A 15,249-nucleotide genomic window follows, 5' to 3' on the forward strand; every position below is an offset into this window, starting at 1 on the left:
CTGACTGCGGGGCTCGAGCTCGGGCTGTGCACATGTCAGCGTGTCTCTGTAGCTGTTCCTATAAATAAACTACTGACTTTAACTCCACCTGTCCTCCTTACTTCCTGTTGTGTGGTCACTGCTCGATGTTTGTAACGAGTTAAAGCTCCTCTGGAAACTTACCTCACAACTTTCTACTCTTGGATCTGGATATTGTCACAAAGAGGCTCCACCCACCTGCAGTACGACAGACCTTCTGTTTATGAGCAGCAGCCAATCAGAGGAACACTGTCTTGAAGGGGGCGGAGCTGAATCAGCTTCTTTTAAACCACAGATGAAATGAAGGGCTGTACTGGTCACTTTATTAGGTATGACACAGCTGGTTTACTTCTCTGTGGCTCGCAGTCTGACCATTTTAAAGACACGTCGCCTGCCCGTCGTGGTCATGCAGTGCAGGATCTATTACAGGTCTAAAACTAAGGCCAGACACGAGATTGTCAAAATAAAACAGGAAGTCACTGACTAAACATGGAGAGAGGACGGTAACACAGAAGCATACAGACTACAAAAATAAGACGAGACTCACAAAATATAGCAGACGCATAAATAATGGGACTCAACAACATACTGAGAAATCAAGAATACACTGAAACCTCACATCAAACACTCAAAGCTCTGAGAGGATCGGGCCGTCATCGGTTTTCATGAACACATCGCACAGTCGCACTCGCCCTGCCTCACGGTTCAGTCAGAGCGAGACTGAACCATGGGGGCGTGGTTAACGATAAATAGCAGAGCAGTCTGCCTCGAGCTGGGTTCATGAGCGTAGCCGACACTTTCAGTTCAGGAAAAAGTGCCACAGCCAGAGAGATGAAGGAAGAAGAGCGTACCTCACAGAAGAGGAAGAGGTGCTGATTGGCTCGGCAGAGAGCTCGAGAGGATGGATCGATCCAAATATGTATCGATACCAACGCTGGTATCGGTACTTTGGTTGTATCCATCAAGTTCAGCAGCCCGCTGAACTGTGTTCGTTATTCCTTTGGAAACAATAAACGTCAAACATGAAAAACGTTCCCACCTTTGTGTGCGTCACAGACAGGAAAAACACACGAACAGCTGAAAGGTGTGTTTCACTGTGTGAACTAATTATTGTGGAAAGTAACAACTGCAGGGATAGTGGTGACAACTGATCTCAAAAGTCACAGCACACGACTCTCCTCCAGTCAGCTGCTCAGTAACTTTGGATCCACACCAACATATTTGTAGTGTGACACAGAAATACTGTGGATGTTGAGATGTCCATGTTAAATGACAGGAAGGTATCCGTGTTCAGGGTAAGTTTCTGGACCTTGTCAGTGAAGTCTCGCTTTAAGGCTTCGTAGGTAGTTCATCAGCTAACAGCAATGTTCCCTCTAAGCTGGCTCGGTCTCTGCGCACAGAAAAAAAATCTCACCTGAACTGAAATCAAAATTAAAACTTTAACGATTCTGTTTTGCAGTGTGAGTCAGTGACTGGCTGCTCCCGTATGGGAACGATGCCACCTTATCCCACAGTCCAGCCAATGATGCGATTCACATTCGTATATATGTCTGAAGGTTCTCAGTCATCCAGGTCATCATAGCCAAAGGAGCTTGGAAAGAAAAGCGTCTGGACTTCTTTAAGTTGCTTGAAGACGTTTCACCTTCATCTGAGAAGCTTCTTCAGTTCTAAGGTCAAATGGCGGAGAGTCCCAGATTTAAACCTAGTGGGAGTAACAAAAGGACAAAGGGCCCCCCTGATGATCCTCTAACTAATCACATGAGCCAAGGTGTGAAAACTGCCTACGAAGCCTTAAAGCGAGACCCCACAAGCAGCTACAAAAAGAAAGTTATAGCTTGCCTTCAAGACCTTGAAAAGGACAGAATCATTGACCGCCTTACTTATCACCGCCTTTACCCAGGGGATGCCATACCCTGCATTTACGGACTTCCTAAAATCCACAAGGAAGCTGTCCCACTCAGACCCATAGTCAGTAGCATAAACTCAGCCACTTATAACATTGCAAAACACCTTGCTACCATCCTTGCTCCTCTCGTGGGGAACACCCCACACCACATCAAGAACTCCACCGACTTCACTGACAAGGTCCAGAAACTTACCCTGGATCCAGATGAAACCATGGTGTCCTTTGATGTAGTCTCTCTCTTCACTTGCATACCCACCACGGAGGCCGTGGAGACTGTCAGAAAACGACTACAAGAAGACATCTCCTTGGAGGACAGGACCAACTTCACACCGATCAGATCTGCACACTGTTAGACCTCTGCCTCACCACTACATATTTCAAATACAACAAAGGCTATTACAGACAAAAACATGGCTGTGCTATGTGCTCCCCCGTGTCACCTATTGTAGCCAACCTTTACATGGAGGAAGTGGAAAGGAAGGCTCTTGGCTCTTTCAAATAAAGAGTACCCAGCCACTGGTACAGATATGTAGACGACACCTGGGTCAAAATCAAGACACAAGAAGTGGAATCCTTCACTGCACACATCAACGCTGTGGATAAAAACATCAAGTTCACCAGGGAAGACACAAAGGACGACTGTTTGCCTTTCCTGGACTGCGCTGTGCACATTGAAGAGAACGGCAACCTCAACATCGAAGTTTACTGGAAGCCCACACACACGGACCAGTACCTCTTGTTTGACTCCCAGTTTTCCTTCTTAGCGGTTTTAAGTCCGTTTGTTGTGACACCATAAATCCTATATTGATCTAGAAACAAATAATAAAAGCCAGATCACTTTAAAAATAATTTCCAAATCCTCGTTTATAAAGTTACTGTGATGGCTTACCTGGACAGGTTTCTCTGTTGCTTGAGTTTTAATTTTGACCCCCAGCTGAAGGCCTGACGCGCTTTGGATTTTTACTTTTACTCTATGAACTGCTTGTATGACGGACATGTTTGTTCTGGTTGAATGAAAAACGTTTACCATCAAAACGGGGTTATAAGCACTCTCCATTACTAAACGTAGATGAGAATACAGGCTAAGCAAACATGAAACATGGTAAATAAACGTGCCATTTAACTGAAATAGCATAGACTGTCTGAAGAGAACAAAAAGTGATTCATATATCAAAATTACTTTGTTCAGAATTTTCTGTCTGTTTTGATGTCCCTGGGGAGTCTGATCCTTCAGCCTGGTCTGTGTCCCGTCCACAGGAAGCACAAAAAGGAGTGAAGAGGCTGAAGCTAACGCCGCAAAACGGGCAAAACCTTTTCCATCTATTTTTAGTGCAGCGAGCACCGTCAGGGTAATAACGAAGCGCAGAGAGGAGTTACTTTCTCGACGTTTGTTGACATCCCGCGTTTAGCTGCTGCTTATTCTTAATTTAAAGGCACTTTATCGCCACCTGCTGGGCTGGAGTGTGGACCATGACGGTTTTAAGGTGTGGATCTTTTCTTAAGAAAATCCCCGTGACATTTAAAAATCTGAACATCATTATCTCACCCATGCTCTTTTGTAAAATCTCTTCAAACATTACCTGAACACTACTTCTCTGAACAGCCCTCGCTTAGCTGACTACACATCACTTCTCTGTACTACAAATATGGAGTAAGCCTAATCGTTGCGTCACTTCCGGTATCTCAGACAATCCCTTTCTGTTTGTTAAAATGTTTTTGGAAATGTTTTGTTGTTGATGTTGTAAATGTGATTTGACTTCCCAGCCACCGTAGTATTTTTCCCTGGTTTTACTTCCACACTGGGGCACATGTTCACCCTCACATGGAAGAAGTAATCTGATTGGCACGTAGCACGTAGCATGTAGCATGTAGCATGTAGCATGTAGCATGTAGCATGTGGTTTGAAGCAGGGATTTGTAGTGCCCCGTGTGTAGCGCTGGAACCGATTTGTGTCATCCATTTCATCGGCTGGTTTGCTGCAATAATGAAAAACAATTAGCAACTGTATAAATATAACGTTTATCTACAAAATCAGTCATTAGGATGTTTGTTCTAATTTGCTACGACCTGAGAGCGCATTAAAAATCAAACTAACAGGCTATGAAGAGTGATATGAACTTATTTAGATCTGACCTGAATGAAAATGTCTGGAGCACCAACAGATATCTGGGGATGGTAGAGAACTGGATATCAGCTCGTCTCACAGCTGCTATCCAGGCTAGACGCCTTCTTTTGGTAACATCGATACACGAGCTGCCTCGTGATGCTTCTAACAACATCTAACAACTGACAACACAGCAAGGACGAACCATTACTGATGCTTGCGCTCCTTTAGCCCTTTGTTTGGCCTCGGTGGTCACGCCCCCTCCCGTGACATCACGCTCCAAAGCCCTGGGAGACAGTTGGTGTGGTAAGCCCCGCCCTCTATTCAAAGATGGTCGTTCACAGTGGACATAGGCTGTGTCCCAAACCAGCGACCGCATGCTGTACGGGCGAGTATGGGTCAAACTGGGCAGAAAGTCTACAAACACATAACATCCTTATATGATGTAACACTATAGATCAACTTAGCTCAGAATATATAAAGCATATAAACAATTACAGCGATATGATGCAACAAACACAGCAGTGCTACTGATCCAAAATACTCAAAGCTTCATAGAACTGAAACAAACATTTATTTTTAGCTCCATTCTGCTGCTGATACATACTTTATGTTTCTGAACATTAAACTTGTTGCTGCCTTTCATAGTGTGTAACTTGAAGGCCCTGAGTACTTTCTCCCACACTGCAAACACTGGATGATAACATTATTTGAACATTACCTAATAAGACTGATTCAGGACAGACAGACAGGTGACAGTCTCAGGTGTACACACTGCTACAAACAGGAGGTTTCAGTGTTTGTGTTATTACGAAACAAGAAGAGTTCCAGATGTTACAGTGGACACATGTGTGACTGCTGTGATTAAAGCATCTTTCTTTCAGCTTAACGAGTGAACCATCAGCTCGTTCAAACACACGTTAAAGTCCGTTTGGCTCGACACCACCGAACAGAGGCAGCAATATAACAGAGCTAACATTAACAGTGCAGTGAATCCTGCTTGTGCCGTGATATTCAGGACTGCAAACCGAGCAGCATCACTGACTTTCAGCTTGTTGTGTTTGTGGATATATGACTGACTTTAATTATCCATAAAATCATCACATTCTCTGTCAGATTAAGGTCGACTGTTGAACGGCGAATATTTTAAAGTAAAGGCTTTAAAACAAAGTTAGTACAAACATCACTAATGTCACATGACTTTGCTGACATGTGGCCAACAGTCATGTTTTAATGTCCTTCATTATTAAACATTTGCACATAAATAAGTGACGTCATATTCAGTACTTACTTTTGACAGTTCACTCTTCGGCCGCTCTGCTTCAGCCATCCATCGTTTTTTTCCGAACAAATTATCCACACCCACCACCGCGCTATGAATTGTGGGATATATGGGCCCACGAAGTGTACACCGGACCACACTTCAGATTTGGGGAATGAACGGCACATTTGTTGACTGCATCTGGAGTACACTTCGAATTGGGACACCCTTCGTCGCGTCGCTGTGACGTAATCGGTCACTGGATTGGGACACAGCCGTAGATGCTTCTTTCACTCCTCGTTCAAACCGTCTGTCTTCCAGGTCAACATGTGGACACTGGCGTCCTCAAAGACTGACCTTTGACCTTTAGATGCAGATGAACAGCTGAGTCCTGTTGAGGTGGCTGTTTGGTGTGAACAGCTCTGAGCTGTCCTTGCTGCACAGCTGCATGTGTGGCTGGGTCTGAAGGACGCTGGGACGTCGTGGTGGCGAAGACTCCTGAGTCTGCCTTCCACAGGGTGGAGGTGCTGCTCTGTGTGTGGGAGCTTCACTGTTTCCATGCTCCTCAGTGTGCACAGAACCCTCCAGAAAACCACGAGCTGATGTGATGGCTGGGTAAATGGGTGAGTAGACTGGTACGTTGATGGGTGGATGAATGGCTGAATCGATGGATCCTCTGTGGAGGTCGTCAAGAGCACCAGATTCCTTGGTGTCCACCTGGTGGAGAACCTCTCCTGGTTAACACCAGCTCCATAACTAAGAAGACCCAGCAGCGTCTCTACTTCCAGTGGAAGCTGAGGAAAGCCCATCTCCCTCCATCTCACCACCGTCTACAGAGAGACTATCGAGAGCGTCCTGAGCAGCTGCATCACTGTCTGGATGGTAACTGCTGATCACAGTACCCTACAACTGTTAGTGAGAGCAGCTGAGAGGAGCCGCTCTTCCCTCCATCAGACACCTGTCACACCTGCTGCATCCGCGGAAAGAGGTACCGGAGCATCCGGGCCCTCACTGCCAGACTGAGGAACAGGTTCTTCCCCCAGACTCCTGAACACACACACACACACACACACGCACGAACGCACGCACGCACGCACACACACACACACACGCACGCACGCACGCACACACACACACACACACACACACGCACGCACGCACGCACACACACACACGCACGCACGCACGCACGCACACACACACACACACACACACACACAAACACCTTAATACATCAAGTTACCTTTTGCACAACCCACTGTCATTGTTGCACTTTTCTTTTGCACTGTTTTTGTTTTGTTTGTCGCAGTTTTTGCACACTTTGCACGTTATGCAGTCCTGTGTTGATTGTGTGTCACATGGAGCATCGTGGAGCGGATCCATAGACGGTGATGGGTGGATGAACAGGTAACTGGACGGAGCCGCCCTCTCGCTCCGTGTACCCGCCTCCACAGCGCCACTCATCGGCCTGCATAAACTTTTTTCCCGCTGTTGTTACTTCCTGTTTAGTCCGGAGCGGAGCCTCGACTGCCCCCCGGGTCTCCGCCGGTGTCCTCTGCCTCTTTGTGTCCGTGTGTGGCCACTCGGTCTCGGACTCACAGCTCACCTCCAGCCTCCGTCGAGCCTCCGGGAGGACGCGGGTTCGGTGTCCGGGACTGCGGGCGGGGAGCCGGGCTGAGCTCTCCCGGGGAGCCGGTGTCCGCCTGGTTCTTCCGCCGTGCGGTCCCGATGGATTTTACTTAAACGTGTCCCCGTGAAGCCGCAACAGTGCGCCGTGCTAATGCGCTGATTAGCCGGCTCTGCTAACCAGGTCAGTTCAACGCGCTGACCTTAAGGTGTTTTCACTCACTTCGAGCTAAAGCTGCTAACTTCCAGCGCTGCTAGCCGCCACTGTAACTCCTCCGAGTCCCTAAAACTGCGCTTTAAACTGGGCTTCGAGAGTCTCCCGGCTGTCGGAGCTCTTTCGGGTCTCTGACTTAATTGAACTTGTTGTTTATATGAAGTTTAACTCCGGTTTAACAAGTAGGGCTGTTAAACAGTGCCTGTCAGTGTTTGCTAAGTTTGATTAAATGTTGTTTAAATGGACAAAGAGCTAAAGTTGACTCGTCAAATAGTTCCTTAAATCTAAGAGAAGCAGGCAGAAGGTCAGCGACGCTCAGCGAAGCCTTTATTCTGCTTTATTTCCAGTCTTCAGCGGACTGACTGTTAAATTCAATATTGTGTTATTGAGGTTTTGAATGGGGTGGAGCGGGGCTGGCCAGTGAAGCTGGGTTTAGATGTGGATTAAAAGTTTTCATTTGGCCCTAAACTGTTTATAAAATGTTAAAATGATTTAAAAATACAAACTTCTGGGTTTATCGAGGATCCAGGGACACACAGGAGGAGTTTTCACCGGGGGCTTAATGTCCTGTTAGGCGTAAAATTAGACGTTTCTTTAACGAGGTTTTGAATGGAGTTTTGACGCAGAGCCTCTTGTTGTGTTAAAGTTACTTATTTGGGCTAAACTGGGCTACGCATCGAGTCCTGAGTGAAACTGGGTTAGTACCTGAGTTGTGTACTGGGTTCACTGGTGGGTGTCAGTTTACTGTGGTCAGGATTGGATCCTGTGCTTTTTAATTGGACTAAAACTGAGTTAAAGGTAGTTTTGGGGGTTCTGTGCTAAACTGGGGTCCTGTTGGCATCAGTGCTGGGTGTTGGGCGTTGAGGCGGGCCTGGGGGGTTTCTGTTTCTGACCCTCACAGGTGTGTTCTTGTTCGTGTCTCATGCAGTTGGTTCCGGTCTAAGCAGGTTTGGTCCCAGCCTTAGCTCACCATGGCAGAGCTCCACCAGGCGCCCACCTCGCTGTGCTGCTGCCGTAAATCCCTGCCGGACTCCGGGGGCCGGTGCTCCGGGGACTTGGCCCGGCCCTCTGCGGGCCTGGGTCTGGAACGCTGCCCCCTGGTGGACGTGGCGTCCGCGTCGAACTTCAGGAGCTTCCAGCTGCGTCACTTCCACCTGGACCTGCGGCTGAACTTTGCGGTGAAGGAGATGAGCGGCTGGCTGGTTCTGGACCTGGTCCCGGTGCAGCCGGGGGTCTGCTCCCTCATCCTGGACTCCCACCCTTCTTTATTGATCCACTCCATAGACTGTAAGGTGCCGGGCGCCGGGCAGCAGGAGCCCGTGTCCCTCACGTACCGCGTGGACCCGTTCACCGACTACGGCTCGTCGCTCAGCATCAGCCTGCCGACCGCGGCGGCGAAGCCAGGCCGGGCGGTCCAGATCACGGTCCGCTACACCACCACGGACGGGCCGGCGGTAAGGAGACGACGCGGCGTCTGTACAGCGTGAACACGCTGAAGGTGACCACGGCGTGACCCGTGTGTGTGTGTGTGTCTGCAGATCTGGTGGCTGGACTCGGAGCTCACCTGCGGTCAGCTTCGTCCTCTGGTCTTCACTCAGGGTCACTCGGTGTGTAACCGCTCCTTCTTCCCCTGCTTCGACACGCCCGCCGTCAAGAGCACGTACACCGCCACGGTCCGGGTGAGTCACACGCAGCCCAGGTAACATCAGAGCGGTGCCAGAAGGCGTTTCCTTTAACACCCGCGCTCACGCTGTTTCTGCTCGTCCTCCTCGGCAGGTCCCGGACGGCGTGACGGTCCTCATGAGTGCGTCTCGGAGTTCGTACTCCAAACAGGACCGCGTCTTCCAGTTCTCCATGGAGTTTCCTGTACCCTCCTACCTGGTGGCGCTGGTGGCCGGCGAGCTGCAGCACGTAGACGTCGGGCCGAGGTCGCGCCGCGTCAAATAACGTTTTTTTAAAATATTTTGATTTGCCGACGAGTTTGAAACATGTTACAGTTTGTTTGGATAAAAGGTAAACAAACATCGGGGGGGGGGCACTCCAGGCGTCCTGCAGGGGTCACCCCGGGTCAGCACACCTGGGTCACACGACGAGCTCATCACCAGGCGTCTGGGGAATGTTTTCATTTAGTCGTTGAGATCAGCTGATTGGTCTAAAGCCTGCAGCCGAGCTCGAGTTATTAAAATTCTTCTTCTTTCAGGAGTCGTGTGTGGGCGGAGCCTTGCCTGTTGTCCTGCGCGGTGAAGAAGCTAGGGGGCAGCGTGGAGCGCTGGCTGGGCGTCGCCGAGGACCTGTTTGGACCTTACCTGTGGGGCAGGTGAGTTTCTAACCAAACGTTCTTTAAAACGTCCTCGGCGGCGCTGACGCGGCTCGTCCTCAGGTGCGACATCGTCTTCCTCCCTCCCTCCTTCCCCATCGTCGCCATGGAGAACCCCTGCCTCACGTTCATCATCGCCTCCATCCTGGAGAGCAGCGAGTTCCTGCTGATCGACGTCATCCACGAGATCGCCCACGGCTGGTTCGGCAACGCCGTCACCAACGCCACCTGGGAGGAGATGTGGCTGAGCGAAGGCCTGGCGACGTACGCCCAGCGAAGGATCACCACGGAGGCCTACGGTAACGCCGCGTTCACCGTTTCACGTTTTTGTTGGCGAGATTTTAAAACGTTTCCAGTTTTTACGTGTTTGAAGCTGAAGCCACGAACAGCTGATTGATCTTTAACTTCAGCCTCAGTCCTCATACTGTCGGTCACCTCGGGTCACCTGTCGCCCTCAGGTGAGCCGTTCACCTGCCTGGAGACTGTTGTGCGATTGGACGCCCTCCACAGACAGCTGCGTCTCCTTGGAGACAGCAACCCCGTGAGCAGGCTGCAGGTCAAGTTTGAGTCAGGTGACCCCCCCACCCACACACACACACACACACACACAGATGGAGGTGTGGTGTCCACCCGCACAGGTGAGATGACATCACTGTGACCTGTTGCAGGTGTGAACCCGAGCACGCTGATGAACCTGTTCACCTACGAGAAAGGATTCTGCTTCGTGTCGTATCTGTCAGAGGTCAGCGGAGACGTGAGACGCTTCGACTGTTTCCTCAGGGTCAGCACACACACACACAGACACACACACAGACACACAGACACAGACACACACACAGACACACACACACACACAGACACACACACAGACACGCAGACACACACACACACACACACGCAGACACACACACACAGACACGCAGACACACACACAGACACACACACACACACGCAGACACACACACACAGACACACACACACACACACACGCAGACACACACACACACACACACACACACGCAGACACACACACACGCAGACACACACACACACACACACACGCAGACACACACACACGCAGACACACACACACACACACACACGCAGACACACACACACACACACGCAGACACACACACACACACACGCAGACACGCAGACACACACACGCAGACACGCAGACACACACACACACACACGCAGACACACACACACAGACACGCAGACACACACACACAGACACACACACACACACGCAGACACACACACACAGACACACACACACACACACACGCAGACACACACACACACACACACACACACGCAGACACACACACACGCAGACACACACACACACACACACACGCAGACACACACACACACACACACACGCGCAGACACACACACACACACACGCAGACACACACACGCAGACACACACACACACGCAGACACACACACACACACACACAGTGACACACACGCAGACACACACACACACACGCAGACACACACGCACACACACGCAGACACACACGCACACAGACGCACACACACACACACACACACACACGCAGACGCACACAGTGACACACAGACACACACACACACACTAGAGGTGGGAATCACCATACATCCCACGATACGATATTATTGCAATTTTTTAAAATATTTTGCGATATTCAGATTCTGTACATAAAGGTAAACTTTATCAATCATCATTTTCTCTAATATCAAAGTCTCACACTCAGTCTTTCTCTCATTTCAGTTTGATTGTTGACAAACTGAACGGTTTGTATTACAGTCTAGTCCAACTTAACTGAATCAACCATCTGGTACAATTATAGCTATTCTGAACTATGCAGTTTATGAAAACTATGCAGCCCCTTCAGCAACTGAAGAATTTGAAAGTAAATTAAAACAAAATATAATTTTACATTAAATAAAAAAGTTTTAAACTTGATTAAAACAAAACATGTCTTAAATTAAAATAAGTAAACTGTCATGTTTATTAAACACATTTGGACAGTGAAGGAATGTCAGGATTCTTGCTCAGAAAAAGGATCAACATGCTCTGAAGTCAGAGCACAAAAACCTTTTTGTAACAAAGTATCGATTTCTGCTGTCCCTGTATCCATACATTATTAGCAAACAAAATATCACCATGCTACACAGTATCCATTTTTCCCCACCCCTAACAGACACACTCATAGTCACACAGTGACACACACACACATACAGTGACACACACACACACACACACATACAGTGACACACAGTGACACACACACACACACACACACTGCAGTCATACATGTGTCACGTGTGTTCGAGCAGTGACAGTTTGTTTGTGGACAGCAGCTGAGCCGCTTTCACAGTCACAGTGTCCACAAACTTCTGCTCCACGTTTCCATAGATTTACATTTCATCAGGATGTTTTACATGAGCTCAGAGTCATGTGACCAGCATTTGCATCGTGTGTGTGTCACTGTGTGTGTGTGTGTGTGTCACAGGATTACATCTCAGAGTTTAAGTTTAAGAGCGTGGTGGCTCAGGACCTCATAGACTACTTCCTGTCTTACTTCCCGGAGCTGAAGGATGCCGCCGTCGCTAAGAGAGAAGGTCGGGAGACGCTTTCAGCTCACCTGTGTGTCAGCAGCCTCCTACTCTTCTCTGTGACATCACTTCCTGTGTGTATGCTCGCCCTCAGGTCTAGAGTTTGAGCGTTGGCTGAGCGGCTGCGGCCCGCCTCTCTACGAGCCAGACCTGTCAGCGGGCGGCGCTCTTATCGGGCCCGTCCAGGATCTGTGCGACCTGTGGAGGAACGCTGACCCCCCTGACCTAGAGGCGCTCGCGACCTTTGACCTCTCGACCTGGAGCACCTTTCAGATCGTCCTTTTCCTGGACCGCATGCTGGACCACTCGCCGCTGCCGCACAGTAAGTCGCCATAGAAACACTGCAACACATCATTCAGAGCAATAATCTGCTCAAGTGCAAAGTACTCGAGTATTTGTACTCCGCAGCATGAAACATACGAGTACTGATGAAAGGGATCATGTGACTTCCTGTTTGCTGCAAATGGTCGGTGACGAGGACGTTTCTCAGTACTCGAGTACACATGTCTGCACTGACGTCCTCGCTAGTTCACACGGGAGTTCGGACTTCCAGAGAACGCAGCGCGATCGTTCTGCTATTGGAACGGCAGTGTGCGTGATGACATCACAGCTCCACCCCCTCTTGATTTAACTGTTACACATGATGCAGCAGATTTACTTCAGGAAAAAGATATTTCAGAAAGTATCAGATCATCTGTTTCAGTGAAGCACAATCACTACATGACGGGCGCCATGTCTCCCCATCAACACTCAGGACAGACATCAGATCATTGTTGGAGCAGCGGTCAGGATCTCCACGCATCAGCTCGCCGTTTCTGCTCCCGGTGAAACGGCTTCCTCCTGAATTTAAATATTTTAATGTTCGATTTGTTACTTTAACGGGAACAGTACACACAAGTACACACAAGTACACACAAGTACACACACGTGCACACAAGTACACACAAGTACACACACGTGCACACAAGTACACACACGTACACACAAGTACACACAAGTACACACACGTACACACACGTGCACACAAGTACACACAAGTACACACACGTGCACACAAGTACACACAAGTACACACAAGTGCACACACGTACACACACGTACACACACGTACACACAAGTACACACACGTGCACACAAGTGCACACAAGTACACACACGTACACACAAGTACACACAAGTACACACACGTACACACAAGTACACACACGTGCACACAAGTACACACAAGTACACACAAGTGCACACACGTACACACAAGTGCACACACGTGCACACACGTGCACACAAGTACACACACGTACACACACGTACACACACGTACACACAAGTGCACACACGTGCACACACGTGCACACACGTGCACACAAGTACACACACGTACACACACGTACACACACGTACACACACGTGCACACAAGTACACACACGTGCACACAAGTACACACAAGTGCACACACGTGCACACACGTGCACACAAGTACACACGAGTACACACGAGTACACACGAGTACACACACGTGCACACAAGTACACACACGTGCACACAAGTACACACACGTACACACGAGTACACACACGTGCACACACGTGCACACAAGTACACACACGTACACACGAGTACACACGAGTACACACACGTGCACACAAGTACACACACGTGCACACAAGTACACACACGTACACACAAGTACAGATACTGAGAAACGGCCTTGATGTTCCTCGCCGCGCAGAACACAGGAAGTGATGTGACAGGTGTTCAGTGATGAATGATGATGTCACTGCGCAGGTGTGATGGCGAGCCTGTCGGACTCGTACTCGTCGCTGTTCGACGGGCTGAACGCCGAGGTGCAGATCCGCTGGCTGCAGATGGTGGTGAGGAACAGCTTCTACCCCGACCTGCCGCGAGTGCGAGCCTTCCTGCACAAACACGTAAGTTCCGCCCACCTGCCTGCTGCGATGTTCAGCCAATCAGAACAGACGTATTTTTAAGGGGGTCGCTCAGCTACTCTGTCACATGGTTGCCCCTCCCTCTCCGCAGACGTCCAGAATGTACACGGTGCCGCTGTATGAGGACCTGGTTGCTGGGGTGATGAAGTGTGTTGCCGTGGAGATCTTCTACCAGACACAGCGGCGGCTGCACCCGAACCTCAGACGCACGCTGCAGCAAATCCTGTTCCAGACCAGCTCGACCAATCAGAATGGCTCCGCTCTGCCTCCCTCCTCCGGCTCCACCCCCCCGCAGGAGCCGACTGCTGCCGTGGCGACTTCCTCCCCTGGCGGAGCCGCCGGGACAACTGCCACCATTGCTCTGCGTGATGTCAACGTCTCGGCGTGATGCCCGGACTACAGGAAGTAGAAACAATCAACAGGAAGCCTCACTCCAGATGTTTTAAAAGGTTTGATGTGGGTCAAAGGTCACTGCTTGAAAGCTTGGCCTGTGTCCCCGAGGAGGGCCCTGGTTGGACCCTAGAGTGTTTTTATGCGACTGACGACAGAGCAGAGGTCAGGTCGTTCTTCTTCTCAGCTTCTGGCAGAAACGCGCCGCCAGAGCGGCGTCGCGTAATCAGGTTGCGTTCGTGCTAACTCGCTCAGCGACTAGGCTGTGTGGGCGGAGTTGACCGGGCAGGGACGGAGACGCCATGCTTGCTGATGATTCAGTGAGAAAAACATTTCAGCCTTACGCTCGTTCTCTGCCCGTGCGCTCACTGCTGGTTGGTTTCGCCGTGAGTGCCTTTGCCTTGTTGAAATCTCTGCCCCGTCACTGTGTGGGCGGAGCCTCTGTGACAGTGTTTAAACTCTACCTCCGCTTGTGTGGACTCACCTGAAGGACCTCAGAACACCAGCAGATCACCTTAACGCTGCCTTCGTGCAGCTGGGAACACGCAGCCTTCTGTCTGTCTGGGCTCTGAGACGTCCCACCGACACTGAACGCCTCCTCGCTCTCTGAATGTTGAAGATAACGGTTGAAACCTCATGTTTACCTGACCTCTGACTAAACGAGCTCGTGTTGCCTGTTTGTTTTTACTGTTTTATGGACGTTTGTTTTTATGAACTGCTGACCCTTTAATAAACACGATATCCAATCAGAATCCATGAAGAAACCGAATGAATGCATCTTTTATTTATATTCATGAATTAGCGTGTCAATAACTGAAACTGTTTCCTGTTTGATCACGTGTTTGATTTA

General features: G+C 49.6%; 2 protein-coding genes and 1 long non-coding RNA gene across 6 annotated transcripts in view; 2 read left to right on the forward strand and 1 right to left on the reverse strand.

Annotated features, from left to right (window-relative positions):
* abcc5 (ATP-binding cassette, sub-family C (CFTR/MRP), member 5) overlaps positions 1 to 82 on the forward strand; it is a 20,358-nt gene extending 20,276 nt beyond the window's left edge. For all 4 annotated transcript variants that reach the window (XM_085131586.1, XM_085131584.1, XM_085131585.1 and 1 more), the window contains one exon: positions 1 to 82. This exon is cut by the window's left edge and continues 823 nt beyond it. The gene's annotated coding sequence lies outside the window, so the exon portion shown is untranslated.
* A 487-nt stretch (positions 83 to 569) lies between these two features.
* On the reverse strand, positions 570 to 5,259 carry LOC146502834 (uncharacterized). The gene is made up of 2 exons (XR_014868854.1): positions 4,058 to 5,259; positions 570 to 3,900 (listed from the first exon to the last, which is right to left on the reverse strand). It is a non-coding gene; the product is annotated as an uncharacterized LOC146502834 (long non-coding RNA).
* Positions 5,260 to 6,528: 1,269 nt separating this feature from the next.
* rnpepl1 (arginyl aminopeptidase like 1) lies at positions 6,529 to 15,163 on the forward strand. The gene is made up of 12 exons (XM_085131596.1): positions 6,529 to 7,099; positions 8,058 to 8,583; positions 8,668 to 8,808; positions 8,906 to 9,057; positions 9,330 to 9,446; positions 9,510 to 9,745; positions 9,905 to 10,018; positions 10,115 to 10,227; positions 11,960 to 12,068; positions 12,157 to 12,384; positions 13,849 to 13,991; positions 14,101 to 15,163. The coding sequence occupies exons 2-12, from the start codon at positions 8,101 to 8,103 to the stop codon at positions 14,395 to 14,397; spliced, it is 2,133 nt and encodes a 710-aa protein (XP_084987722.1). The 5' UTR covers positions 6,529 to 7,099; positions 8,058 to 8,100; the 3' UTR covers positions 14,398 to 15,163.
* Positions 15,164 to 15,249: the final 86 nt, after the last annotated feature.

The sequence above is a fragment of the Neolamprologus multifasciatus genome, chromosome 14 (assembly GCF_963576455.1).
Source record: "Neolamprologus multifasciatus chromosome 14, fNeoMul1.2, whole genome shotgun sequence".
In the NCBI taxonomy this organism is placed as follows: Eukaryota; Metazoa; Chordata; class Actinopteri; order Cichliformes; family Cichlidae; genus Neolamprologus; species Neolamprologus multifasciatus.

What these genes read in the sequence shown, in the direction of transcription:
- rnpepl1 (XM_085131596.1), top strand. Translation starts at nt 8,101, where the DNA reads ATGGCAGAGCTCCACCAGGCGCCCACCTCGCTGTGCTGCTGCCGTAAA. An exon ending in GGACCTTACCTGTGGGGCAG is followed by an intron (nt 9,447 to 9,509) that starts GTGAGTTTCTAA and finishes GCTCGTCCTCAG; the next exon opens with GTGCGACATCGTCTTCCTCC. An exon ending in GAGCCTTCCTGCACAAACAC is followed by an intron (nt 13,992 to 14,100) that starts GTAAGTTCCGCC and finishes CCCTCTCCGCAG; the next exon opens with ACGTCCAGAATGTACACGGT.